At 42.0% G+C, this 27953-nt stretch overlaps 2 protein-coding genes across 2 annotated transcripts; one reads left to right on the top strand and one right to left on the bottom strand.

Annotated features, from left to right (window-relative positions):
• On the top strand, positions 1–24913 carry zhx2a (zinc fingers and homeoboxes 2a). Its single transcript, XM_058053376.1, has 13 exons — positions 1–418; positions 11886–12260; positions 12503–13198; positions 14606–14818; positions 15929–16192; positions 16303–16518; positions 16600–16684; positions 18031–18216; positions 18819–19231; positions 19568–19820; positions 19891–20056; positions 20857–20976; positions 23555–24913. Exons 2-12 carry the CDS (start codon positions 12177–12179, stop codon positions 20972–20974), a joined length of 2694 nt encoding a protein of 897 aa, XP_057909359.1. The 5' UTR covers positions 1–418; positions 11886–12176; the 3' UTR covers positions 20975–20976; positions 23555–24913.
• On the bottom strand, positions 24704–27660 carry derl1 (derlin 1). Its single transcript, XM_058053378.1, has 8 exons — positions 27334–27660; positions 26768–26879; positions 26615–26679; positions 26441–26467; positions 26125–26220; positions 25989–26041; positions 25798–25908; positions 24704–25724 (listed from the first exon to the last, which is right to left on the bottom strand). Exons 1-8 carry the CDS (start codon positions 27484–27486, stop codon positions 25583–25585), a joined length of 759 nt encoding a protein of 252 aa, XP_057909361.1. The 5' UTR covers positions 27487–27660; the 3' UTR covers positions 24704–25582.
• Positions 27661–27953: the final 293 nt, after the last annotated feature.

The raw sequence follows: 27953 nt of genomic DNA, 5'->3' as shown, positions 1-27953 counted from the left end.
TTCAATCAGGTCGGAACAGACTAGTGGCAGGCATCAGCACAGTAACAACACGGACTTCATTGACCTAAACACCGGTCGTCATGCTCCATGGAGCCCCGTGTGTGTCTTCTGTCAGACGGGCAGAAGAGTTGCTTCACTTCCCGCCGCCTTCTCGTCAACTTTCCACGGCTACAGCACCACGCAGCCGCGATGGACGGACACCGGCGCCCCGGTGCGGCATGCAAATACGTACTCTGACGTCGGCGATCATGTGGCTTTTGGCGTAGATCCTCCTTGTGATCGCCAATTTTCCCTCTCCTGTCGCCTGTTGTCTGCCTAGCTACCGGAGCTACAGTGTTATAAACAGCTTTTTGCTACATTCTATCGCTTTGGGATTGTACCGAACGATACCTGCGCACCGCGACGGAACCGTAAGCAGGTAAGATATAAATAATAATACGTTTCACTTGGCTCGAAAGTACCCGTAAGTCTAAAGTGTGTGTATTTGTCAATGTGGGATTCTTCTGGAGCTTTGCGTGTCTTCTAAACATCCCCGAGTCTCCGTGAAAATGTTTAACTTGTCTCGCCGCGTCAACTTTGCTTGTCTTGCTAGCTCCACCTGCGCGCTAACGTGTCCGATAAGTTTGGGACATTTTGGGGGGTACCCTCCCGTGGGGGGACGCTCCCCGTGTTCTAGTTGCACTTTGAGACGCCTTAACCGAGGCGAGGGAAGGAAGCTAGCCGGGCAGAGAGTCTGGGAACGAGAACCGTCGGGTCTACTTTTCCTCCTCCTCCCTGTGTCGACATAACCAGCAAAACATGGCCGTCCTCCGCCGACATGTTGTTACGTCGCTGGCGAGGAGGAGGGGAAACATTCGGGGCGAGTGTTTCCCCGCGCCGCTCCGTCACACCTCGGGCGGAAAGAGAGCGTCTAGCTTCTCACCACCTTTGCTGCATCCGCTCCCCACGAAGCAGCAAGGAGGTCTGAGTGCAACTATTGGTGCTCGGTGTTGTTTATATACTTTGATTTGTGTGTGCGTGTGATGTAGACGTAACGCGCCCGCTCGGTGACGCCTCCTCCCCGCGGAGAGCAGCCTGAGCCTGCGTGCAAGCTCACTGACTGGGCTGACTTTCACTGCAGTGGACCGCTGCAAGACGCCAGGCGTGGTTCTTTCTGTTCCCAATGTCAACTTTGGGTCCGATCCCGGTGCCTCCTGCGTTAAGCCAACACACGCTGGCACCCTGAGATACTGTTGGAGATGGGTGGTGATGGTGAGGAGTTCCATCCGACATATTAACAAGCCCCCTTTTTAAAATGAAGACTGGATGCACAATAACACACCCACAGTTCTTCTTGTTCTGAGGACAATGATCTAGGTCAGCCTGCCATCATGTGAACAGACTACCAGTTCTTTTTTTGGCAGATGTCAGCATCATCACATCCTTAAATTGTACAAAGCATTAAGTGCTATCAATGAAAGGTTTTTCCTCACAAAGATAACGACTTTGTCATGGAGGTATTCGTGTAACAAACGTTATTACGGCTGGAGTTTGCAGCGTGTTTTTGAACTTCCTTACATTGTGATGAAAGATGTTTCTAATCGATCTGCACAATTCTGCAAAAATTGGGAATCACGATCTTCTAAAGAGGTGATTTTTTCCCCCACGCCGTGTTCAGGACCATTTGCGTTCATTTAGAAGAAGTCACTTATTTTGTATGATTATTTATAATATTTATGTGTACTATTTCTAATAATAGTATGTTAATATCAGACCTCTTGTATTATTCTGTTTTCGAGGAACGACAGTGTGCCGCAAGTCCTTGAGTACAATGGTAACATTTGTGATGCAGCACATTATGTAAAAAATATATCGTTTAAATGTCCGTATTTAAAAATTATATGGTGTGAATCGTATATGGTGTTTCTCCTGCTTTCATTACCATATTCGCCTGCTGTCAATGTTGTCATTCCAGCAATATTATCATCTTTACGTGTCATTTTCTTCCAATCACAACACAATGGTTTCCATAATATTATGACAATACAAAATACAGAGACTGCGTAATTATCCTTGCACATTATTGCATTGGAGTTCAGTGGATTGCCGTGGTAATGTTTTGATTGGTCAATAAATGTGCACCAAATTACAGAATTTAACCGTTTTGTGTTTGTTGTTTGCTACGCACATTGTTCATATTGCAGCGTGAACAATAGAACTAGCATTGTTTTGGTTTTAAATGTACCGTAACAGTGTTATTTATTGCAGATTGGTTTGTTCAAATGTTGTTTAGTTGTAGAAAGTAGAGTAATAAAGTAGACATGGAGGGAAAAAGTGTCATCCTGGTTGCAATAGACACATAGTCACATTCGCTCCTCGAGAGCTACACTACTGTGTTGTGGAGGTTGTTTTGCCTAGTATAACTGTCAAGATAATCATCCCGTTTATTATTTACAACGACAACGTTACCTTTTGAAGGAGTATGCCGTTCACGAGACAACACCCCCCCCCTCGCACTGGGATGACCTAAGAGGCTCTCTTTGGGAACACACACACTGTTGAGTCGCGGCTCCCAATCCCGGAGAGATCTAAGGGGGTTTGATCACAGCACAGTTAACCCACCTGTCATATCCGCTACCTGTAATTCCTCAGGGTATAAACTTGACTCCTCGCACTACTGCTCTTTACACGTGAAGAGCGGTTTAGCTCATGTTTGTTCGTATGTTTCCTCGCTTGTGATGTGCAAAATGTGAGTTAATGTGTAATTTATAGTGACAGCAGCATTGTGTTTTTTATTGTAGGAATAATCAAAGAAAACCATCTCCTGTTGATCAAAGTAAAGCTCGATTTTTATGTTACTTTACTTCACAGAAAAGCTAAACTTAGCACCTAAATGTAAGTAACTACACCATTGTGAAAAAAAAGAATAATGAAGAAATGAACAGCTGCCAAATGAGATATCAATGATGACAGGTGGAGAGTGAGTTTTGTACTGTATGTGTTTATGAAGGGGGGGATGGGGCAATGACAGGATTGCAAACAGATGTCTCATCATCATCATCGCTACACAGAGAGCATTTCAGTGCAAGTGAAAATCTCTCTGTTGATAATAGGGTAATATAGGTTCATACAGCTGACTTGTATGCGTAGTGATGGATTAAATCCAACCCAATGTGGTGTTTTTCATTGCCTTGTAATTGACTTGCTGACCAGTTTGTAATGGCGGCTTCCTTTTGGCCTTGTATCAGCCGTATCTAGAACGCTTGGTTATGTTCAGCATATGGTTAAATTGTTGCTATTTTAGCAAAGCGTGTGGTCAAATTTGTTGCACCCTCATTTTGCCCAACCCTGAATTGTTTCACCGTGCGCCACAAATGCAAAGAATGTCACAGTTGAACATCCAGCACTGTGGGGGTTCCTCTCTGTATGCTTCCTGCATGTTTCCTGGTTCCTTCTGTCCTTTTTAGTCAAAGGCTGGAAATTGAGCTAGACTCGGTCGGTCAAATTTAGTGGAACAGAAAATTGCAGCACACAAAGAGACGCTGTCGCATACTTACCCAGAAGCAAAATGTGTAATTGGATTACGGTCAATTGACGATGTGCATACTGTATAAACTTACTACTGGTTTATATTGACAAAAGGTCACAGTCAATGAAATGGAGTCAATATGGGTGCAATCACACTTGTTATTTTTGGTGCGTTTGTTCTGCTAGTATGGTTCGTTGACGTTGCTTTGACTTGACTAGTGTTGATGACCCACATAGAAAGTGCTGCAAGTGTATGTGACCTGGAGGACGTTATGTCGTATGGGTGCGTGAGCTTGTCAGATAATGTACACGTCAATACGAAGTCTAATTGAGGTGCTAATTTAGACCGTTATTTGCTCCACTGTCAACCACAAACCACCCAAGTATCTTTCTTTGAAGTTTTGGCCTAGACCATAGTAGTGTGAATGTATCCTATGTCTTTAGTCTTTGTCCAGGTTACAGAGCCAGGATTTCTCTTCCTTTTTCAGTTCCTGTATATACAGTAAACCTCGGATATATCGGATTCAATTGTTCCCACTGGTTTTTTCCGATATAAGCGAAATCCATTATATGCGTATACCGGAAAATGTTCGTTTTACGCATATATCGGATTTATATCCGGTATATGCGTAAATCGGATTTTATCAGTTATAAAAAGGCACTTCCTTGACTATGTTTCCAATGTACCTGGACGCGCAGGCAACGCTGCAAACGCTGCAAATGACGTTGTATAGCGGCCTGTCACGATTCGGCGAATCGGAGCACCACGATGCGGCCATCCGATATATGCGAGGGAAATTTAATGGAAATGCATTGGAACGGGACTGGAGATTTTGTCCAAAGTAGGCGAAATCGGTTATAAAAAATCCGATATATGCAATGAATTTTTATTGGAAATGCATTACAGAAAAATTGGTTCTTTTTTATCTGTCCGTTGTGAGCGAATTTCCGATATATCCGAGGTTTACTGTATATATAATGGCTAAGTGCAGTTCTTTTATTCATATTGTTGCTGTCAAGCATGCAGCACAGTTAGCCACTGGATGGGCCTGATATCTGAGAACACATCTGTAACACAAAGACTGCTGATAATTAAATGTTGATTTATTATATTGGTCTTTTAAGGAGACATTGTCTCACAGGGAAAACAAATACGTTCTTTTTTTATTATTCTTTGTTATTCATGCTAACATAGTCCATCACACACCATCCGTTATATCTAATTTAGTCGTGTTGGCCGACTTGCATCTTTCTTCCCCGCAGACATCAATAGCTTCCAACATCTGCTGACTTCACATCCAACATTCCAATCCGGTTTCAGACCGTCCTTGTCCGCAAATGTGCAGTCACTCCGCAAGGCCGAATGACTGCGTATTTGCAAGATGGAAGTGAATGTGCTCAGCACTGTTAGAATGGCACCAATAGTGATGCGTTACTTATTGTTTTTAGGTGTGGTATTAGGTATCTGAAGCGCCGACACACATTAAGTCATCACCGTTTTTTTGAGGCAGAGAAATCTTTGGAAGTTGAGATGTCATTTCGAGAGGCAAAGTAGAGTCTACTTCATCTATGGACTGGATTATTATGCTATTTGAATTTATTTTGTATATATTTATAGTGTGTCATATGTTGCCCACTCGACATCCATTGCAGCCTGGTCATCCCGAAAGGGAGATTCCTCCTTTTCCTGCTGTTCCATCCTGCAAATTTCAACTTGGAAGCCGGCAAGGAGAGGCAGTAGAGAGTTCACTCACAGGCTCCCTGCACTGCATCACGTCAGCCACGGGCAGAGCAAAGACACGCCATCCCCCACCTCCCCGAGTAGCGTGAGGGTTGAAACGGTTCACATGTGAGGAAGGCACAGAGTGACAGGTGGGGAGATTTGGCTGCACAGCATCAGTGAGACTTGGACAAATACAAAGACTTCCTGGTTGTGGAGAAACATCAGCTGTTTTGTCTTGGCGTATACAAATACACATCAGATTGTGATGGGGATGATGTCATTGCCACGCTGACCTCATTTGCTGCTGGATTCAAGACGACACCCTGGACCGGTCGCCAGCCAATCACTGGGCACATATAGACAAACAACCATTCACACTCACATTCATACCTATGGACAATTTGGAGTCACCAATTAACCTAGCATGTTTTTGGAATGTGGGAAGAAACCGGAGTACCCGGAGAAAACCCACACAGAGATGGCCGAGGGTGGGATTGAACTCGGGTCTCCTAGCTGTGAGGTCTGCGCGCTAACCACTCGACCACCGTGCATCCTCTCCCCAAACATATTTACCAAAACATACAGTAACCATCCAAGAGCTTTACATGCAGCTACTGTGTCAGTGTAGATAATTGCAAAAGCTTCGTTGGAACAAATTAATTAACCTTTCGTCATGATATGCAAATCAGCATGACAACGAGTGGGGGGGTCACAAGATCTGGAGTCTCAAAAGACCAAAACAATTATATTTATTGTTTAGAGAAACGCTGTCTCGATACTGTGAACTATGGCATCACTACTACGATAATACACATAATATGGAAGTGGCGCCGCCAGAGACGGGATTGGAACAACACATTAAGTGTTTTATGCACACTATAACCCTTGCAAACCATCCTACCTCGGTGTTCCGAGCGCCACTTGTCACTCAGCGGGTGCTTTTTTTCATCAGAGTTCCAACAGCTGCCGTGGCGTTAATGTCCAAGCAGAAGCTGTAGTAATTCTACGTTTGATCAAACGGATCTACCGCAATCTATTTCTATTTTAAACCAATATCGTGCATCGTCTCATCGTCTGAGCCGAGTGTATTGTGACATCCCTAATAATAAATCCAGGTTTGTTGCTTGTGTATCAATCAAGGGCACATTGGTTTGTTCAGAAACACCAAGATCTACAGGCAAGGAAACTTAAAAAGAACGAGGCGTTTGACGGTTTATGAAAGGCCTTTTTGTGAAGCCACACAAAACGGCAACAACTGGTATCGCTATTCTGCTAAGAGCTAGTTCACGACTTTAAATAGTACAATTCAAACACAATACACAGTAGGTCAACCCCAACGACAACATATTGCACTCTTGCATTGTTGTGCTTGGTGCAGGTAAAGATGTGTTCAGAAGGTCGCTGGTGCAGATGCTGCGCCTCTTTGGTTGAACTACTGTACTGTAGCATTAAGCAGTGTTTGTAATGGCTTTTTTTAATGGATTCGCTGGTGAATAAATATCTAAAAATGTAACTTGGAGAAACTGGAGTGATGGTTTTGCTGCAAACCGGGGTCATTTTTGAGTTGGTGTTGAATGGAAAAATATGTATTAGGATGATAGTAGTGTCAAGGCTGCCTGGTCAAACATTCATTTATACTTCAATCAGACGGGGTGACAGGCAGCGTGTGCTAAGTGTGGCTGAGCTTCATTTACGCATCACTGCTCTGTTGACGCTAATTGCCCACATTGCATACAATCACATGTCAGTCTGAGCGGAATTGTTTTATTTGGTTTTGTAATGTGTACTTCAGGTGCCGTGAGTCGGATTACGTGAAACATTGGATCCTTGACTGAATGTCGTGTTTCCTAACTTGACACTTTTCTATCATCATCTATGTAGGCCACAGTCGCCGACAGTTAATATCAACCGAATTAGGTCACTCGTTCTAGTCGTGCACGTTTTGCTTTGAAAAATAATGACCGAGGACCATCTGGTGATGAGAAACACCTTCAGTCTCTGTGCTGATGCTTAATAACATAATTTAACATTTAAGATAAACATCACCTAAGTATGCTGGAGGCTTCACCTGACGTCACCATGACTGTGAGTTTCAACTTTATTCAGCAACCAAAGTGCTTATTCTAAGATTTTGATTGTTTCAAGCCTAGTACTTTTTTGTTTTTAATGTCAAATATGCTTTCACATATTGTTTAATACCGCTGTACATAAAATAGCTAACCCGCTGTAGTGATTCATTTTGCAGTTCAGCCCAAGTGAAAGCAAGCCTGCTCTGTTGCTGTGCAGAACATAGAACAGCACTTGAGAGCTCAGTGCAGCACTTTGCTTTGCCCTAGAGGAGCCATGTGATGAGGTTTGAATTAATTCTGCGATGGTCCAAAACGCAACATCAGACACTCTTGCTGGAACACGCCATGTAAACGGTGGCACTGCTTTTCACCCACACACACGTATTGTGCTTCAAGCCTGTGCTCCAACCTGGAGAAACGGCGGTCCAGAGGGGAACAACCTCCAGCAGTTTGTAAACACCCCATGTCTTCAAATTGTGTTAGTTTGTCATCAGGGTTATTTTTTAATGTGGGAATTTAACGCTTGGTTTAAATGATTGGTCAGATTTTTACCTACCTGCAGCAGTGTGAAAACTTTGTGCAGCAGGCAGATTGTGGCAATGCAATCTTTTCCCTGGTCCGCAGCAAACATGCATTCATGTTCAAGGAAGTTCAAGTCCTGGAACATGACAGCCATTAGCTGTTATCTTTTGTCCTTCAAACATAATAAAGACACTGCAGTTGCCATTAAGGTTAGCCTGCATATGTGTTGTTCTATTCAATATCATATACATGAAAAGGCATGAAAATATGGCATGCATTAAAGAAAATCACCTGTAATATATTAAATAAGATATTTTGAATGTTATATAATGGGTTGTTTTATTTAGTTCATTGACTTGAAACATGACAAACCTTGGCAAAAAATGCAGTAAACAAATGAAGTGAATTATTTTGGCTATTTTTCAGAAATTATCCCACATAAATTCAGTTCCTTTTTTGTTTTATTTCTGCTTTAAATAAATCTGTTTGAGGACTATTGAGAACATTATACCCTTCAGCTGCATGTATGTTGTGCAATATGTGTGTAGTACCGTGATGATTCAAAATCAAAACAAAAATGACAAACTGACCATGTGTTGAGTTTTACACATGATGACACAGCTATTTAAAATTCTCTTGTTTGGAGTGCAAATTGTGTGGTTTTTTTTGTGTTTGTTTTTTGTTTAGTTAGTTTTTTTTACCTTCCAGTATTTGCTTCACTGAGTGGGATGTGCTGCAGTGACTCATCCACACCATGTCCTACTCTTGTTGCTGCTCCTATCACAGTTATACTTGCAACTCCAGTGCAGTACTTTTCTCATATTATATCTGACTTTATACTGTACAATAGAGAAGGTCGTTACTAATTTCCCTGTGTTTTATTCTGTCCAATATAGGCTGGTGCCGATACATTTTCACTTTTGATACAATACAGATATTGAATATTGTCCGATGCAGATATTGATTTAATATCAACACATGTCATACATACCTTTAGTACTTATTTTGGAGTGCGGAATGTCAGAAAAGTCTTGATCAAGTGATATTATTCAAACAGAGCAACAGCCATTTACTTCTTTATGCATGTTATTCAAAATGTAGTGGAAGCTAGGCTTAATGTAGCGAGGTTCAAGGTGCTCAAAGGCAATTTTTTGTTCTTTTGTTCTTTTTACTCGTGTGTGCCTACATGGAAAAATTGTTTTGCAGTGTCTCAACAGCTGTGTTGAGTCTGGAATCAAATCTCATATCAGAGATTTGAGATGCAGGCCGCTATAGTCCAATATTTTTATTTATTTTTGCTGATATCGTCTTGATATAATCAATATTTGTTTGGAACCTCCCCAGTCTAATATGCTCACTCAAAGTGATTACTGCAAAGACTCATCAGCGCCTTTGGTGTCACTGTCTGACTTCCTCGGAAACAACGGCTCCAGCGGTGTAATGCACCAATCTGACAAAGAGCTGCACAATACGCAAAGACACAGAGAGACACACTGCAAGTGACTTCCAGGCTAAGTATTCATACAAGTTTAATGAACATCCAGGCAGTAGGGAGTTGGGGCTCCAGCACAGAGCTAGCTGCCTCTGCACATTGAAGCTAACTGGAGGACAAAGGTTAAACCCACTAAACAGCCGATGGGTGACAAAACTTTACAATTAAGTGATGACTGGGACAGTTAACATGTTTTATCGCAATGTTGTGAATCCACCCCACCCTGAACTTCTGAAAAAGATAGAAAAGGGATAAAGAGGATGTTTGTGCCAATGTGTGTCTGCACACTTTTCTCTTTTTATGTGAGACAATGTGTTCTTCCAAAGACTATTATTCTTAGTTTGTCAGTACTCATTTCTAACATGACTCGGAATCTACATTAATAATCCATAATAACCCGCGTCTGACTTCATTCCTGTGATGCCTTATTCAGTTAACACTGATTATCAATTTGTGTAAGCCTTTGTCTTCACGGCTTACTAATATGGATGTGAAATAAAGGGAATTATTCTTGTTGTGTGGGCTCACAACACATCGGTGGTAGATTGTCCAGCTCTCCAGCTTGACTCAGCCTTTTTCTGCCACCACCATGGCTACACGCATTTCAATGGGAACATGTTTAGCTCCAAGCCTCGGTCTGAAAAATGCTCACTCTCCTAAGCCACGAACAAAAACAATCTAATTAATATTAAAGGAACAACTGGTTATTAACTTCCTGCTGAGTGACATTGATGAAGGTATCTGAATTCTGCAGGTTTTCTGAAGTGTATTTAAATTTGCCGCTGACAAATGCATCTTATTTTTCTTTGGGCCAGACTGCTAATTTTGAAAACGCCACTTCCTCAAAATGTTTCTTGCAACAAGGGTGCTTCTACAATCGGACTGCTTTGCCTCATGACTTTCCTTTAACCTTCTCCGTTAGCAGGGAGTCACATTGAGGAGGGGAAAAAAAAACCCCATTACCAGCAGTCCATCACTGTGGAATCTTGGCAGAACATTTTCTTTACACTTTCAAGGCAAACATCCGGTCTGCTGTTTCACGCGGTGTCCTCCCAACTTGTGTCAACCTCTAAAATATCATCTATACGAGTCGTCGCTGTGCATATACTGTCCATGTAGCAACTTCTCCGCTCCAGCTCTGCATGCTCAGTTGCTATAGCGACACCGTGGTAATGAGTTTGCATTCAAATAACGTCTCAATGGGGCTTTTGAGGAGTTGCGTTATCCGTGCATGTACTTTGATGGGATTTGTGCGTAACTGTCACAAAAGTCCTAACACTTAAGTGTGACTGCTAATTGTAGTCATGTCTGCGCAGAGACCCAAGTATTGTCATGAAGAGGGTATTTAAAATGGAAGGCCCATGTGCTCATTATTGGAGAGGAGCACTGACTCCGTCGAGTCCTTTTCATTTGTTTTCCGAGAATATGAGAATGAAGCCTCAGTGTGGAGCCTGTAGAATATCAATCGACTATTTCCAGTCAGACGAACGTGATAGTCCACAAAATGTAGCAATATTCCGAAAATCTTATCTGCACCTGGTTCTTTTTCTGCCTGCAGCGTTATTCAGTGTTTGCATTGTTTGCATGTCTTGTATTGGTTCTGTAGCGATGTCATCAGTTGGGTTGGGCATCCAGTTCGATTCCTCCTTTCAAATTCCAGTTCCAGGGGGGTCAACGGACTGGTTGACTATTGAAATCTGGAATTTTTATTTTTTTAATTAACCATCTGGGATAATGGTAATGTTAGTCCTGGTTACCATGGATCAATGCCCAACCTTAGCCATCAGTTCACTAATCATACTTGTTAGAGATGCTGTCCATTTTCATTCATTCATTTTCTGCCGCTTTTTCCTCACGAGGGTCGCGGGGGTGCTGGAGCCTATCCCAGCTGTCTTCGGGCGAAAGGCGGCGTACACCCTGGACTGGTCGCCAGCCAATCACAGGGCACATATAGACAAACAACCATTCACACTCACATTCATACCTATGGACAATTTGCAGTTAACCTAGCATGATTTTGGAGTAAACCGTAGCACCCGGAGAAAACCCACGCATGCACGGGGAGAACATGCAAACTCCACACAGAGATGGCCGAGGGTGGAATTGAACCCTGGTCTCCTAGCTTCTGCATGCTAACCACTCGATCACCGTGCCGCCGCTGTCCATATTGAACATACTTTTTGTATGTTGTAGTTTTGGTATCTTCTATAAACACCCCACTTGAGAATATCGCTTTCTGAATGTCCTCAACTCCTGCTTCAATGCCGGTGTTATATTAACGTTTTGGTGGCCGCATGTTGCTTGTTGACTCGAACAGGTTGAGAATGAATCAACAGCTGCTGGCGGCAGGCAAATAGCACACTCCATCAATTGTTCAACAATCCATTCCACACTCCAGACTGATTTCAAGTGGCAGTGTATTGATCTTATGTAGCTAAATTAAAGCTGCGCTTTAAAGGGCGCTAACTTTTAAACATATTTTAATCATGGTATCCTGCCCTCTCCCTGCTTTGAGGCTAGGATTTAGGCAAGTACAAGCAAGAATCTCTAATATATTTTTTTGGTTGTCCAGGTGGTGTCCTGTCATGCATTTCCACAAGGTCAGCCTGCCGTGGAGCTGACGCTGTCAGCGAGACAAGCCCAATACTTCACCCTCCATTGCCCTCGCTCAAGCCACTCATCCTGCCCCAGGGAGCAAGCTCTCCGGTTCTAAGGGTCTGACCTGTCCCAGTACAAGCCCATCCTCCTGGCTAGTCTTTTCACGCTGTGGTGGCCATACTGCATCTTTTGCTGTCCAGCCGCAGTCTCCTTTACAGAATACCTGGCCAAGGAAAAGTGAAAGCAATCCTCATTATTCATCATCATGTCTAGCCGGCGGAAGGCTTCCACACCCTGCATGATCCGACCACTGGAGACCATGGTTGAACTGGATGACGAGGAGGAGGAGGTACTCTTTTCATATGTCTGGGATCTTAATATTGTAATCTTTGTAATTTCATATAAATTTTCATATAAATATGGCATTCAGTTATTACAGTGGTTTTGTATGGCTGACATTCAGCAAATTATTTCCTTATTTTTCCTTTATTATCATAAATATGGACAACTTCAGATTCAGGAAACGTACTATACTACTAAGTATCATGCCATGTGGTCTTCAATCTAAAACCAGTTGTCTCCCTCTACCAGACAACAGGGAACCATGCCGAGGAGGACGCTATGGAGACAGATCCATCCGATGACCAAGACACGGTGGGGAAGACCTCCGACTTTCCAGCAGCTCCAGACATCTCAGTGACAGAGTCACAGGACTGTTCCAAACCTTCACGTAAGCAGCAGCAGCGAGGCTACGAGTGCAAATACTGCACATTCTCCACTCAGAACCTCAACACCTTCAAGGAACACGTGGACGCCAACCACCCCAACGTCATCCTTAACCCGCTGTACCTGTGTGCGGTCTGTAACTTCAACACGAAAAAGTTTGACTCCCTGACGGAACACAACGAAAGGAATCACCCCGGCGAGAGCAACTTTAAGTTCAAGCGCATCAAAATGAACAATCAGACAATCCTGGAACAGACAATAGAGGGCTGCAGCAGCAATGCGGTCATTTACAACAGTTCCGGCGTGGTCCCGGTGTCGGGACAGAGCACGTTGCCCCTCAGCAAAGCCACTACGGTCAAGATAGGAAAACAAAAAGTCACGTCTTCGGATAATAAACGGATGGAGCCTCAGTTGTGTAAACTGAACCCTGACCTGACCAAGAAAGCCATCACAGCACTCAACGTGAACGGGACGGTAATCATCCCGGAGTCGACGCTCCTCAAAGCTGACAGCCTTTCTCACATCATGCCTTCCCTGCAGCGGCCTGTAAACTACACCCAGGTAGGACAAATATGGCTGCTCTTGCCAAGTCGTTTAGCAATTTCAAACATCTAAGGACCATATATGTTATTTATTTTTTTCTCTCTAAATACGATCAGAAAGCCACAAAAACAGAATAGTCGTTTGACTGAATAAATACTTAAGGAAATGTAATTAATAAATGGTGCGATGCTAAGTTGGAAGATAATGCCTGGATTATGGAAAGGGACACTCTTATGAAATTGTGAATAGGGGTGTGTATTGGCAAGAATCTGGCGATACGATACGTATCAGGATACTAGGCTCACGATACGATATATCACGATACTGTCAACAAGGCGATATTCTTTTTGTTTTTCTTGCAGTTAAAGATTATTTCCTGGAAAAAAAACTGAATTACACCAACAATATGCACTTACTAAACACATTTTTATTCGATTACATAACAGTATGTTATGATGTATCACAAACTTAAAATAAATGTAGCATTTGGATAAATAAAGCTTTAACATCCAGCTTTAAATTTACCAAAAAAAAAAAACATAAAAAAACAAATAAATTAAAATATGTCTCAAGATCCTGTTCAAATGTTCACAAATTCAGAGTATACAGTCCCTGGCTTATCCACTGTGAGAATAGTATTTTTGTGGAACAAAGTAACTAACATCAGTAAAAAGTCATTTTAGGATGAATGAAATAACCATTATTTAACAAAATAGTGATATCAATTTGAAAAACAAAATACCTGCAACATCACAGTACTACTTTTGTAGTATACAAAAGGACCTTTGCATTGCTTGCTAGCGGCAGGTTCTCATGGTGTGGACTCACAGACTTATCGTGTTTCCCGAATGCTTTATTCGGGCACGACACATTTTACAAACGGCATGGGTTTTGTCAATTTCTGCACACCCTACTTTGTGTAAAAAAAACAGAACAAAATGTGTCCACACTTCAGCCTTTGTACGCCGCAGGGGCCGCTGTTATGTGCTCGCATTCTGCCATGTTGAACTGTGTTTATGTGTGAGGACGTTTCACTCGTGAATCTCGTTCAACGTTCTTTGCCTAATCGACTACGTAAGTGCTGCCACCTAACGATTGGAGGTTTAAATTAAAATCAGAAATTTGCCGTGTCTGCACTTGAATAAACACAATATACAGTCTTTGATAAATGCCTAAAAATATCGATATCATACTTTTTATCGATACAGTATCATGGAATGAAGTATCACGCTATATCGCCGAAATGATATTTTCTTCCACCCCTAATTGTGAACCTACATTGTTCTGAATTTTTTCCATTTTACTATATCAAAACGAGTGCTGCGAAACCGTCATAGCCAAAACCGAAGTGAGAATTCAACTAAAATTAGCATTTCATCCCTTTTATCAGTGATCCTAACCGTATTGTCTACGATGTTATTCCAGGTGCCGAAGATCGCCATTCCCCTCAACACAACCAAATACAATCCTTCCCTCGACGACAACTTGACTCTCATATCTTCCTTTAACAAGTTCCCGTACCCAACACAGGCTGAGCTCTCCTGGCTCACTGCTGTATCCAAACATCCGGAGGAGCAAATCAAAGTTTGGTTTACCACACAGAGGCTCAAACAAGGCATTAGCTGGTCACCAGAAGAGGTAGGAATTGTCACTTTATTATAAATGTATGCTTAGTGGAATTAGTTTTAATGTTGGTTACCACAAAAATGTGTATACGCACAATGTAACAATAAGAGTATATGCTTCATACTTGGCCAGCTCCAACTTGTGGTGCTTAAGACGAGACTTAAGACCAGGGGAGACCGAGCCTTTTCAGTTTTTGGCCCCAAGCTATGGAACTCTCTCCCCTCCCAAGTAAAAAAAGGCCCCCAACATTGAAAGCTTTAAGTCTCGTCTTAAAACCCACTTTTATTCTCTGGCTTTTAACTCGGAGTGAGTCGTATGGTCCTGTGTCTTTTAGTTCTTTCTTTTATTTTAATTGGTTTATTTTTTATATTTTTATTGCTTTGCTTCTTGTTTTTAATATTTTAATATCTATTTTACTATTTTATTTTTTAGTTTTGGATTAAATTCAATTTGTACCTTTATTCATTGTACAGTAAACCTCGGATATATCGGACTCGGATATATCGGAAATTTGCTCACAACGGACAGATAAAAAAGAACCAATTTTTCTGTAATGCATTTCCAATAAAAATTCATTGCATATATCGGATTTTTTATAACGGATTTCGCCTATTTCGGACAAAATCTCCAGTCCCGTTCCAATGCATTTCCATTAAATTTCCCTCGCATATATCGGATGGCCGCATCGTGGCGCTCCGATTCGCCGAAACGTGACAGGCCGCTATACGACGTCATTTTCAGCGTTTGCAGCGTTGCCTGCGCGTCCAGGTACATTGGAAACATAGTCAAGGAAGTGCCTTTTTATAACGGATAAAATCCGATTTACCCAATTTATCCGATATATGCGTAAAACTGACATTTTCCGCTATACGCATATAACGGATTTCGCTTATATCGGACAAAACCAGTGGGAACAATTGAATCCGATATATCCAAGGTTTCCTGTATTTTGTATGTTTTTATTTTACTAGTCTGTGCAGCACTTTGGAAACTCTCATAAAATGTGCTATATAAATAAAGTGGATTGGATTCATCAAAGATGATACATTCACAAAGATAAGAAGATGAAATATTGTTTAATGTTTCAATGTAATTAAAAGCGTACATTTCCCCCCCCACCAGGTAGAGGAAGCCAGAAAGAAGATGTTCAATGGAACGATCTCCTCTGTGCCTCAGACCTTCACAGTTGTAACGCCTCAGCTCACCACTCAGTCATCCACCAACCTGCCGGCGGTGACAACAGCCGCTAAATCGGCGCAGTCTTCAACCCCCGTCCTCCAGTCCGTCCCGTGTCAGCTCTTGGGACAGACCAGCCTTGTGCTGACTCCTGTAGCCAATGGCTCCACGGTCACATGTGCGCCGTTGGCACTAACGCTGGCTAACCAGGTGCAAAAAAATACATTCTTAAATAATTCTGATCTTGGCACTGGGAGTTCTGAAAATGTCCGGAATATTTAATTGAAATATAAAAGCACTACTCACCATCTTTTACACAGGTGGCTCAGTCTCTCAAACGACCTTTGGCCTCTCCCTCGACCGCCTCAGACAGCAAACGGCCCTCCATCATTCAAACAATTTCTGCGCCTATTGCCACATCCAAGATGGCGTCCCCCAAAGTGTTAAATTTCACCGCCGATCCCAACAAAACTGCAGAGCAGCTATCTGTGTTGCGGTCCAGCTACACACAGTGTCCTTTCCCTGAGGAGGAAGAGGTAGGAATAATTCAAGTAAATTGATTATTGATATAAATAAAGTTCTCACATTATGCAATGTTGCATCTTGTCTGGTGACAGATCTACAGACTCATAGAGACCACCGGACTGTCCAGAGGAGAGATAAAGAAGTGGTTCAGTGAACAAAGGCTCCTTAATCTCAAAGGTAATTGGTGTCTCGCATCAGAAGTAATCAATCATATTGATTGAATCTATAATCTTTAAACAAGACACTTTTAATACCGAATAATAATAACATGCAGCAATTCTGCCTTAAAATAACAGCTCCATAATTTTGGTACACCGGCTTGGGATAAGGAGAACCGTGTCTTTGTTGTTGCCATGGCAACCCCACAGCAGCTACTTTTGGTGGTCTGTTAATATTGGCGGGGCCAGCATGGGCACCTCCAAATGACATGAAAAAAAAAAAACCTTATGGTTGCTAACAGTCTAGACTACAATATGAGGCCCATTATTTGCTTGCTGTGTTTTAATAGTCATAAATGATGGAAGACAAATGAGTAACGATATATTTCTTTTTAATAAACAGATGTGTGTTGCCTTTTAGTGGATACATAAAATTTTTAACACATTGTTGCTTATACTCAACACATTGACAATTCACAGTTTTGACTGCCAAACTTGAACCAGTCATGATGTGCTATATATATATATCACTATATTGACAGTTACTATGGTAACCATTATGTCATTGGATGCTCATATCACCTCGTACTTCGGTACGTGACAAAAAAAAAACTTAAACTATATTAGGAAAGCAGGAAGTGGTCAAATGTAACAGTTACCGATTGTAAAAGTACCAGATGGAGGGGTAGGATTTAATAAGCTTTGCTTCTTCCTACTCCTTTTGGACATGTGGAACTGTGAACTAATTATGGGATGCACTCAATTGTAATCTAATGCAATTAAACCATTACCATTACCAAAATGTTCTGAATAGTGTTTGTGTCGCAGTAATCCTGTGTACACTCATTTAGTTCAATACATGTCAGGAATGTTTCTCTACACGGTAAGCATCACTTCAAAATAGGTTTCAGCATGCCTGATCCTGGCGTTTCCAGGAGGCTGGTGGGAATGTCGCTCCAGGTGGTGAAGATGGCTTCACAAAGGGCATCTGCTGTCCGGAACTGATGTCCTTTTTTGTCAACTTCCCTTGCCATCCAGCCCCAAATGAGTGAAATAGAGTGACGGTATTCCTCTGGAAGAAGTCTATTGTCAGGCGGGAATTGTGAGCTACAGCGTCGTCCTGTTGAAAATCCCAGTCATTAACACTTAGACGAGGGCCTGCAGCCGTGAGGGATGCCCCCCTCTGCAACAGCTATTGCCGTTTGACGCCCCTGCGTAACCTGAAATGCTATTTTTCTTGCTTTTTGTATTTTAAAAGTTGTGTAAATATAAATTCTTGCACATTTTTGACTGGTTGTAGAAATTTTGATCAGTTTAAATTGTAGTTTAAATTATGGGTCATGCAATACAAATGTGTTTTTGAAGGTGTTCCTCCTCCGCCCGTGCTGGTGAAAGCTGAAGTGACTCCAGTACCGAAAGAGGGTCCTGTCAGGAAAGCGGTTCCGAGCCAGTTTCCTTTGTTGGAGCGAGTGAAGGGAAAGTCTTCAGAGCAGCTGAAGGCGCTTGAGGAGAGTTTCCACAGAAGCAGCGCTCCAACTGACACACAGCTCGGTAAGACTCAGCTGTCACGCTTCTCACATGAGTGGCAATGCATTTTTTTTTTTAAAAATGTCTCTAAATTTTTTTTTTTTTTATTCTCATTTTTTTAAACAAACTGTTACTGTGGCGATAGACACAACAATTCAATTTGAAGGTGTGAAGTGCAAACACGGGCCAGCAGTTGACTGACTGCTCAAAGTATTGCATCACACACGTTTGCATGGAAGGTGCATCTTGTTAACTTGGAAACTTGCAAACCAGTTTTTAAAAATATGCCACTATTTAGATATGCATTATGCATTATGCATTATTATGCATTACCAGAACCAAACAACTAAATAGTACTATTGCATGCAAACATGCCGTCTGGGGGCTGGAAGCAGCACCAAGATGACATCAGAACAATCACATTAGACCCTTAGTAAGTGCTGTGATCTTCCGGCAGTGCCATTATGTGGCTGCGGCATTATTCCGTATCATTCCGATATTGCAGAGCGGATGCGGGTTGAGAGTAATAAAATCTCAACGTTAGTGTGACCACAGCATTTACACAATGAGCCCGAAGAGACATCATTCTTCGGAATTCTTAGGAAAACTTTGCTGTTCTGCCGTAGACCAACTGGCCCAGGAGACCAAGCTCTCCAAAACTGAAGTGGACTGCTGGTTTTCCGAGCGCAGAGCTCTGAGGGACAACATGGAAAAAGCTCTACTCAGCGTGACCTCCAAAGGCACAGAAGACAAAGCCGACAGGCCGGGCGTGTTGCTCAACGGCTCTTCCCATCGCGAGCAGGATGGGAAAACGCTCCAACCTTCGGTCCTTCCGTCTTTCCTTTCTTCTTCCTCGTCCTCCTCATCCTCCCCCCCTGTACTGGCAGCCTCCTCCCCTCATCCGCCAGCCTTGTCCGCATCTGCGTCTCCCCCCATTCTCACATCGTCCTCCTCATCCTCGTCCCCACACCCCCCGGTCCTCTCTGTGTCGACAAGCCCGGCTCCCATCCCAAGTGGGTCCCTCGTTCTGCTCCGTGAGGTAACCACAGATACACTCCAGCAGGCTAATTTTCAGCAGAAGTTATTTCAGCTAATTTGGATAATATTGTGATGATGTTGATAACCTGGTGTCAAGCATGCTACAATTAGCCATTTTTTTAAGCAAACGCCGCACATTACACTGATAATCGTTCACCAAAGTGTAATTATTATTTCAAGAAGGCGGAAGCCTCCTGGGAGCACGGAGGGCTTATTCCGCCACCTGCTGTGTTTATTTGAGGAGAGGAGCGTCAGTGGGAGCTCGTCACAGATTTAGTGATGCAGTGCTGGTTTGAGCTTGAATTATTGTGATTATTATCTGACCCATTCTTGGCAGATGTTCTGTCGGACCCAGTGGCCAACACCTGAGGAGTACAGCCAGCTGGAGGGGCAAACAAGCTTGGGCCGCACTGACATCGTCCGCTGGTTTAAGGACCACCGCTCCGCCGTCAAAAACGGTGAGACCTTGGACTGGTTGGAAGCTTACCAGAACCAAAATCGTCTTGAAGAGCAAAAATCAGGACAAGAGCAGAACGGAGGGAGTTTGGAGAACCAGCAAAGTGTGTCGTTGGATGGCAGCGTTGGAAAAGGTATGGTGCAGGTTCTCCGTCTGGACTTAACTCAGCTGGGCGTGGTTTAACGCTACAAATCTTGCTCTAGTGGAGGAAGCTGGTGAGAAGAAAACGGCTGCAGCATCTTTGGAGCACTCCAAGTTATCCAATCCGGACGCGGTGCAGTGGTTGACTGAAAAGCTCACCCACAGCGTGTCGGACCTGAGCCAGGCCAGACTGGACCAGACCAGCTCAAGCACCGCTGACAAGGGAAGGTGTGTCTTTTTATTTTGTCGTATGAACTCCACCGAACGTTGTCTGTACTTTAAGGTCATTTTATATTACTCGTCGTGTTGTGGTAATGTGACACAATACGGGCTGCACGGTGGTTTAGTGGTTACAATGTTGGCCACACAGTCAGCAGATGTTGAAGATCTTGGTTCCGACCTCTGTTGGACATCACTGTGTGGAAGTTGGTATGTTCTCCCTGTGTTTGCTAGGTTTTCTCCGGGTATTGTTAGGCTCCCTAAATGTGTGATTATTATTATTTAAAAAATATATATTTAAAAATTATATTTAAAAATATTTTATTATTGTTATTTTATATTTATTATTATTATTTTTATTATTTTTATTTTTTTTAATTATTTTTATTTAATTTTTTATATGTATTTATTTATTTATTTTAATTATTTTTATAGTCATTCATTTTCCACCGATTATCCACACAAGGGTCACAGGGGTGCTGGAGCCTATCCCAGCTGTCTTCAAGCGAGAGGCGGGGTACACCCTGGACTGGTGGCCAGCCAATCACAGGGCACATCTAGACAGACAACCATTCACACTCACATTCATACCTGTCGCCAATTAACCGAGCATGTTTTTGGAATGTGGGAGGAAACCAGAGTACCCGGAGAAAACCGGGTACGGGGAGAACATGCAAACTCCACACAGAGATGGCCGAGGGTGGAATCGAACTTGGGTCTCCTAGCAGTGAGGCCTGCGTGCTAACCACTCAATCACCGTGCAGTCTATTATTATTATTATTATTAATTTGTCTGTCCGTCTCTGCTAGGTGGGTACAAGTGACTGTGGCTGTGGGGGAGGAGAACGATGGAGGATTACAAAGACAAAGGCTGGCAACAGATGCTGATGTTTTGACCTTGGAGCAACCTGGAAGGGTCACTGGTTGATGGTAGGTCAAATAAAGGAACCATCCTTAAAGATCCTTATGGGCCGTGTTCACTATTAAGCTTAAACAAAAGAGCCGTGGGCATGCTATCCTCACAAGATTTCAAGCTAATTAGCTAGCTTTAAAGGTATTAACTAGAAGATTACAAACAATAAGCAACATCTCCGGTGCAAAAATTAGATAAAGGTGTGATACTAATAAGCGTTAATAATGGGTTGAAAGAAATACTGTATAACTTGGCAGTAGTACAGTATGCATTGTACATCATGTAAGTAGTATTTTATCAATATTGCAATTTCCAGGCAGTTAGGTTTGGGACATTTAGGACACTTTTTTTTTATTGCTAAAATTTGGAATCCCCGGTCTATTAGGGACTTAAAAGACAAGCGCAGAGTCTCCGTGGGCCAAATGCACCATGTGGTGCAACTTTAAAGGTTTCATTTTGGCAAAAACAAGGCAGGCAAATGAGATGTGACTGCTGCCATCTTGGCCATAGCTTATTCTTACATTTCACGAGATTTCATGCAGAGAGCAGCTTGTCCCGGTGTGACCCAAAAAGGGGAATAACTATCCGGGATTGGCTGCGGCCGGGAATGGTGAACTGGCCCTTTAAGATACCACAGCTGCAGTCCCATTCACCCAGGAAGTTATTTGCGTCTAATTAATTCTGATTGGTCCTTCCAAAGGACAGCTTGATGGCATGGCAGGGATGACGGTTGCACTACGCCATCATTAGTACACACACACACACACACACACACACACACACACACACACACACACACACTCTGCTATTATTGGAGGTGCCAGTTGAGTTAATGATGATGTTGCCTGTAGTGTTAAATGATATTAAAGTCTTCCAGTGACATTCACTGTTTAGTGTAGACTCATGACAAAGAACACATCATTTTGCTGATGTGTTGCACTATACTGGTTTTAAATAACCAGTGGGATTATTTAACCCTCCTCTCGTGTTGGCGTCGGCACCAACCCGTTTTACATTTTAATGCATAAAAACATTTGTTTATTGCATCAAGGCTTTTTGACTTTGTCAGGAAACTCTATTTCAACAAAATAAAACCGAAAAAATATGTTTTACTGCATTTTAAAATGGTCTGGTTGAAATTATGACCACTGTATTGTTAGGGTTGGTTTCGACCCGGTTATAATAATATGACTATAAAGCAACATTTTGAGGCACAACTGAAATCATAAGTGTATACAATTAGCCAACACAATGACAACCAGCTCCTACCAGCAGAAAAACAAGGTCCAGACATGTGAGGTGAATTCACTCATTTGACTGATGGCTGATTTCACATTTACAATTTGGATCATGAAAAGAATGGCAAGAAGTACAGTGAACCAAGATCTGGACCTGTTCTGCTTTTTGATTTCAGTTTATACTAAAGTTTTGTAACTGAAAACAATAACTTTTTCTACCTTTTTTTGACATTAATATATATGGGTCAAAATTCACCCCAACACCATAGATCAGGGGTCTCAAACTCAATTTACTTGGGGGCCACTGGAGCTAGGGTCTGGGCGAGGCTGGGCCGCATCAGGTTTCCCCCCCCCCAAAAAAAACGCATTTATTAAAAACAGAAAAATGAATAAACTTTGCTTTGGTTCCGATTTTCTACAAGAAAATATCTTAATTTTTATTTTTCTACACAAAATAAGATCAAGTATAAAGAAAATCAATCAATCAGTAATAAATAAATATAATAATAATAAAACGGCAAATAATAAAAACTTAAGAAACTTCATATATTTAGTGGGTTGACAAATTATTTTTTTCAGATTAAAATGAACAAAGCATTATTAGAGCCCTGTAGACATGACAAAACACGACTATAGTCACATTTATACTCTTTTTATTTACAACATATTGCGCAACTGCAGGGTCTTGAGACACATGCTAACTCGCAAACTAGAGAGCTAGCGACCTAAACGGTAGCCTCCAAGTTATTTCCTTTAAACTTTAAAAGACAAAAACTTACCACTTCCACACGGATAGGGAGGATAACTATTAACAGTTATTTAACCTTTAACATGAACATTAATCAAACGTAATAATTTTTTCTGGGTACATGATACCATACAGCGTCCATATCAAACTTGCGCGGGCCGCACTAATATTAAACTTTCATATCAAGGCGGGGGCCTCAAACGAGTGTCCTGCGGGCCACATTTGGCCCGCGGGCCGCATTTTTGAAACCCCTGCCATAGATGTTTCTTTAGTGCCTAAGAAGGTAACCAAGACATGAGAAGCAAATTTGATGGTAACTTATTGTTTTTAGTGTATTTTATAGCTGATTTAATACACGGGTCAGAACCGATCCGTTAACATAAGAGATGACACCAGAATAATAAACCTATTTTTGTCGTCGTCGACCAAGTAGGCGTTAAATAGAATTAACAATAGCTGTGACTCAGACAGTAAAAGGACGTCGGAAGCGATGCACCTATTTTTTTTTCCTGGCGCGAAAAAATCCACATTTTAACCGCTTGTCTTCCAGGCTCGTGTGTGTGTGTGTGTGTGACGTCACTTCCTGTCGGTGTTTCCTTTCTGTTCCAGATGAAGTGAATCAATACATGACTCACAGAACGTCGTGTAAGAGACGAGATGCCAAAAGTGGGAGCAGTGATGTAACTCCTTGTCGGTGTTGTGGCCACAAAGCACCGTGGACCTCTTGTCACGTGTCCGCGACGTGCGGTGCAGATACTCACTTTTCCAGGCGTGCCAAAGCTGGACTCAATGATGTATTGTTCTCACAACAACCTTTTTTTGGAAGGATTATTCTTGTAAATATTTTTCTGTATCGCTAAGAAGGTTTGTACAGATTTACCGGAAAGGGCATGTTTTTTTTTTTTTTTTTTTTAAGACTGACCTGCTCAATATTTAGAATGTTTGTGTTGTTTTACGATCAAAGTGTAAACTAGCTGCTTATTTGCTGAAAATCAATCCTATTTTGGGGGACAACTGTAACCGCTTACTGCTCAATATGAGTACTATTCAATGGCACTTGCACTATCGTAAGACTTTCTTGTGCTTTGGGCCTCATCTCTCCAGCTTAGGCGTTCCAGGAAACTGTACCTCTTGCAGCACCGCCCTTTTCGGACCCGTATAAAAGGAGTCTCACATAAAGGCCTGGAAGGAAAGTGAGAATGGATTTGCGGGAGTGTGATCCTGGCGTCACGTGCGCAGTTAAAGACGAACTGTCCTCGGCCTAATGAATGATAGAATGCACTAACTTGTATCTTTTTTTCAATCGGCTAGTGTGCTCCTGCATCAGTACCTGAGGCAATAACGGTGCAGAATGTTGTTCTTTCTGTTCTACTAATGTTTCAAAACAGTCTGTCCGATCGCACCATGCTGCCTTTTCAGCTTCCCCACCAACCGATGATGATGATTATGATGATGATGGTAATTGATGATGATGCTAACACAAGTTACAAGGTGGTGGAAATTCTTGACTGAAGCTCTTCTGAGTGTGAATCTTGCCCGGCTGTGAATTGTGAACACGTCTCGTTCGCTCTCTGCTTTCGTTTTTCTCAAAGAGACAATTTCAGTTATTTTTGTACAGGCTGTTCAGACAAGCTCAAACGGCAGTGGATATACGTTTGGAAAGTCAAATCTACGGTAAACATGACTTTTATTTTTTACTTGTACTGAAGATTTAAAGGGAGGTTGTGTTTTTTTTTTTGTTTTTTTTTTTGAAGTTGCATTATTTGTGCAAGCACTGTTTGAGATTCAACTGTTACTTTCGTTACGGTGATCTAAACAAGCAGGATGAAGACATGTTTGCTCCTGCTTTAGTCTCCCGTTCAAGCCACCGTCTTGAGCCGTATTCTAGTTGGCTTTTAAGGAATACTGCCTGCATTTTCGTTTTCTACTTTAACTCTTGCTCAAACTCAATAAATACACAAAGCCTGTCTTCATCTTCAGGCGTCACAACCTGAGGGGACGGTTCAAATGTCTTGCTTGCTGGTGAAGAAATTCTTACTTGAATTTTATTAAATAAATTACAATGACATATTACACAAGCAACAGGACAATCTAATGTAGCGGATGTGTTTACAATTAATTGGAATGGAGGGACTATGCCAATGTCTGACTGGATACAAATAATGACTACAAAAACTAAACCATATTTTTTTGTTTTTCTTAGTTAGAAAAAAAAACCCACTCAGACTGGTTATCTTTTATATAGTTATATTTACAAAAACGACTTATGGCACACTCCCAGCATGTTGCTAATTACACCATTCTCTCACACGGCATTCCAGAGGGTGGCGAGCGTCTCTTCCTGGTTGGCGGCAAGTAAAGCAAGCACAGTAAGAAAAGGGGAGCAATGAGGAGCAATCACATTAAAAATCAAAAACTATTTTCCTTTGTGTTTCGTGACTTAAATGGTTAGAAACCAATATAGAGTCCTGCTGCGTAGCTAAAATACAGGCTGCCTCGGTTCTTCAGTTGGTCGTTTAAATTAAAGGAGGACTGATTCTGAGTTTCAAACAGAGAAGAAAATGAAGAAACGAGTGTTTCAAACCCGAGCACACTGAAAGGAGGCGCGTCGAGGAGCTTCTCCTCTCCTCTGACTCATTAATCCCCCAGACGGAAGCCTTGGCCCCAGTTGTGACGGCCACCCCCGCCTGCTTGTGCTTGATCCTGTGCTGCTGGTCTCCTCGTCGGAGGGGCTCCGAAGCCTGACACACCTCCTCTCCTGCTAGGGAGGAGTCGGTATCTGTCAGGGGAGAAAGAGCCATGAAAACATCCTACTTTTGACATTTTCAAACAACCACCCAAATACGACTTACAAGAACTCTGGCGTAGACAGGAATGAGCGTCCACCAAGGTCCATGGGATATTTGAACATGAGAAAGAAATAGAGGTGTCCCACCAGGTTCCCGATGAGCTCATTAACAAAACTACCAAAAGAGCAGAGAAGCAGAACAACCATAAAAGAATGACCTCAAATAGTGCATGTCAATAAAAAGAAGTTCCTTACGAGCCTCCGATGATGAAGTTGAACATCAAGATGACCCAAGGCAGATAATGTGCCTGGACCGAGAAGATGGTTGTTATATGCAGTATAACTTTAACAAGACTTTTTTTGTGATGTTAGTTATATAACAGGATGTTACCTTGAATCGTGTTCCAAACCAGAAGGAGACAATCATGTCTTTATTGAACTGAGCCCAGATGTACAGAACAGACATGATCAACGGGATCATCAGCAGCTTGGAAAAAAAAAACAAAAAAAACATCATAAGCATCCAGTCAAACATCAATCTTCATTCTTAGTCTTTTAGTGTTTCTTTTCTGGTAACAAGGTCTTGTCTAGACATTTCTAGTGACTTCCCAGAGTTCTGGTTGCCTGGCAACTGGTTAGCAAGCAGTCACCGAGGAGCCACTCGTGTTAATTTTTCAAACTCGCAATCAGTTTTTTTAAAACCCTACCTGCATGTCCATGATCACCCCGGTTATCTACAGGGACAGTCAAGGTCATAAACCACAACTGGAGAAGATGGATGGACGCTTCTAATCCTGTCACACGGAGCATTTCACTTACAAAAGACAATCGGCTCTGAGCTGATGTGTCTTGAGATACTTGAAAGGGAAAAAAAAGGATACAACAATGCAGATCCAGTTGAATAAGAGCATGAAGACATAGTCTGCAGGTCGGCCATCAAACGCTCCTTGAAATGCAAACACAACAGCCATCAGTGTGTGTGTGTATACGTGTGTGTGTGTGTGTGTAACTTGGCAGAATGCAAGTCATCTTACCTGTCTCTAACCGAGTAGAGTAGTTGTAAAGGAAATACAGGTTGACCAAGAAGAGAAAGCCAGTATTTGGGTACACTGGGAAATACAGGGTGGCTGTCACTGGCCTCCACAGCTGAAATAAAGCACAAGAGTGAAATCTAATAAAAATTCAGATTGAAAAAAAAAAATATATATATATATCGTAACATTGGATTATATCTGCTGTGGAGAACTCAAGTCATGGGTCAATGCTAGGGGCGTAAATTAGTGTTTACTTAACTTACTTTAATTAGTGTTTATCATTTTTATTAGCATATTTTAAAACTTTTCAGACGTTCATAATAGAAGTAGAAAATTTAACAAGATACATAACGTGTGAAAACGGCTTAATAGTCGACATAGCCGGCATTGTTTTCAATGTCCCGGAAGTGTTACATGACCCCCGCACGTCGCACTCTCTGATTGGCTGTCAAATTGCTTGGCCTGTTGACTTGCCCAAGTTAGCCACCTGCTAGCTCACCGACATTTTGTAAACACTGACATTAAATTATACCTCCCAAAGCGAAGCAAAAAAGAATAACACTTACGTGAAATCTACTTAATAACAATTCGGGTCTCAGTACGAGGTTCCTGGGGTCAATCAATCCTAGTTTCCCTACAAGGGGGACAGCAATGGAGGCAGCAAACCAGCCCCTGGTAATGAGGGGGATGCTTTTGAACCAGTCCCCGATGTCTGACATCTTCCCATATAATTATTTCCGAGTATGAACCATAAACTACGAAACAAAATTATAAGTTAAGTTGTATTCCCGAATAACGAACACCCTCGTAATCCTTCTGTAAGCAGTACTCCAAAAGTTTACATGACGTGGCTAATCACAAGAGGCTAGCTATTCTGGTCTGAAAGTGATTGTGATGACGGCAACCATATTCGGTCAAGATTTTCAAAATACATGTCTAAATACATCCAATGACCTAAACAACAATGAGATCAAAAAAGGAGAATTATATTCTGTTGTTTTACAAAGTCATTAGAGTTAAATGTGACCATACACCATTCACTTATAATCCCTGTATGTTTGACCTGACACGATTTTACTTTTATTGTGAAGGCATGGTTACGACCGAAAGTGGATATAAATTTGAGTAGTTCCGTTTGTTCTCTAATTGTCTTGTTTTATTTACGTGTCTAAATCATGGTGGATTT

This window comes from Doryrhamphus excisus, chromosome 17 (genome assembly GCF_030265055.1).
Source record: "Doryrhamphus excisus isolate RoL2022-K1 chromosome 17, RoL_Dexc_1.0, whole genome shotgun sequence".
Taxonomy (NCBI): domain Eukaryota; kingdom Metazoa; phylum Chordata; class Actinopteri; order Syngnathiformes; family Syngnathidae; genus Doryrhamphus; species Doryrhamphus excisus.
The sequence above is the reverse complement of the archived record's forward strand: the minus strand, read 5'-3'. Positions and strand labels throughout refer to the sequence as shown.

Coding starts and splice junctions, on each gene's coding strand:
- zhx2a (XM_058053376.1), top strand. CDS start 12,177: ATGTCTAGCCGGCGGAAGGCTTCCACACCCTGCATGATCCGACCACTG. Junction 16,193..16,302: donor CACTAACGCTGGCTAACCAG/GTGCAAAAAAAT, acceptor TCTTTTACACAG/GTGGCTCAGTCTCTCAAACG. Junction 16,685..18,030: donor AAGGCTCCTTAATCTCAAAG/GTAATTGGTGTC, acceptor GTGTTTTTGAAG/GTGTTCCTCCTCCGCCCGTG.
- derl1 (XM_058053378.1), bottom strand. CDS start 27,486: ATGTCAGACATCGGGGACTGGTTCAAAAGCATCCCCCTCATTACCAGG. Junction 26,042..26,124: donor GGTTTGGAACACGATTCAAG/GTAACATCCTGT, acceptor TTCTCGGTCCAG/GCACATTATCTGCCTTGGGT. Junction 25,725..25,797: donor CTGTCTACGCCAGAGTTCTT/GTAAGTCGTATT, acceptor CTCCCCTGACAG/ATACCGACTCCTCCCTAGCA.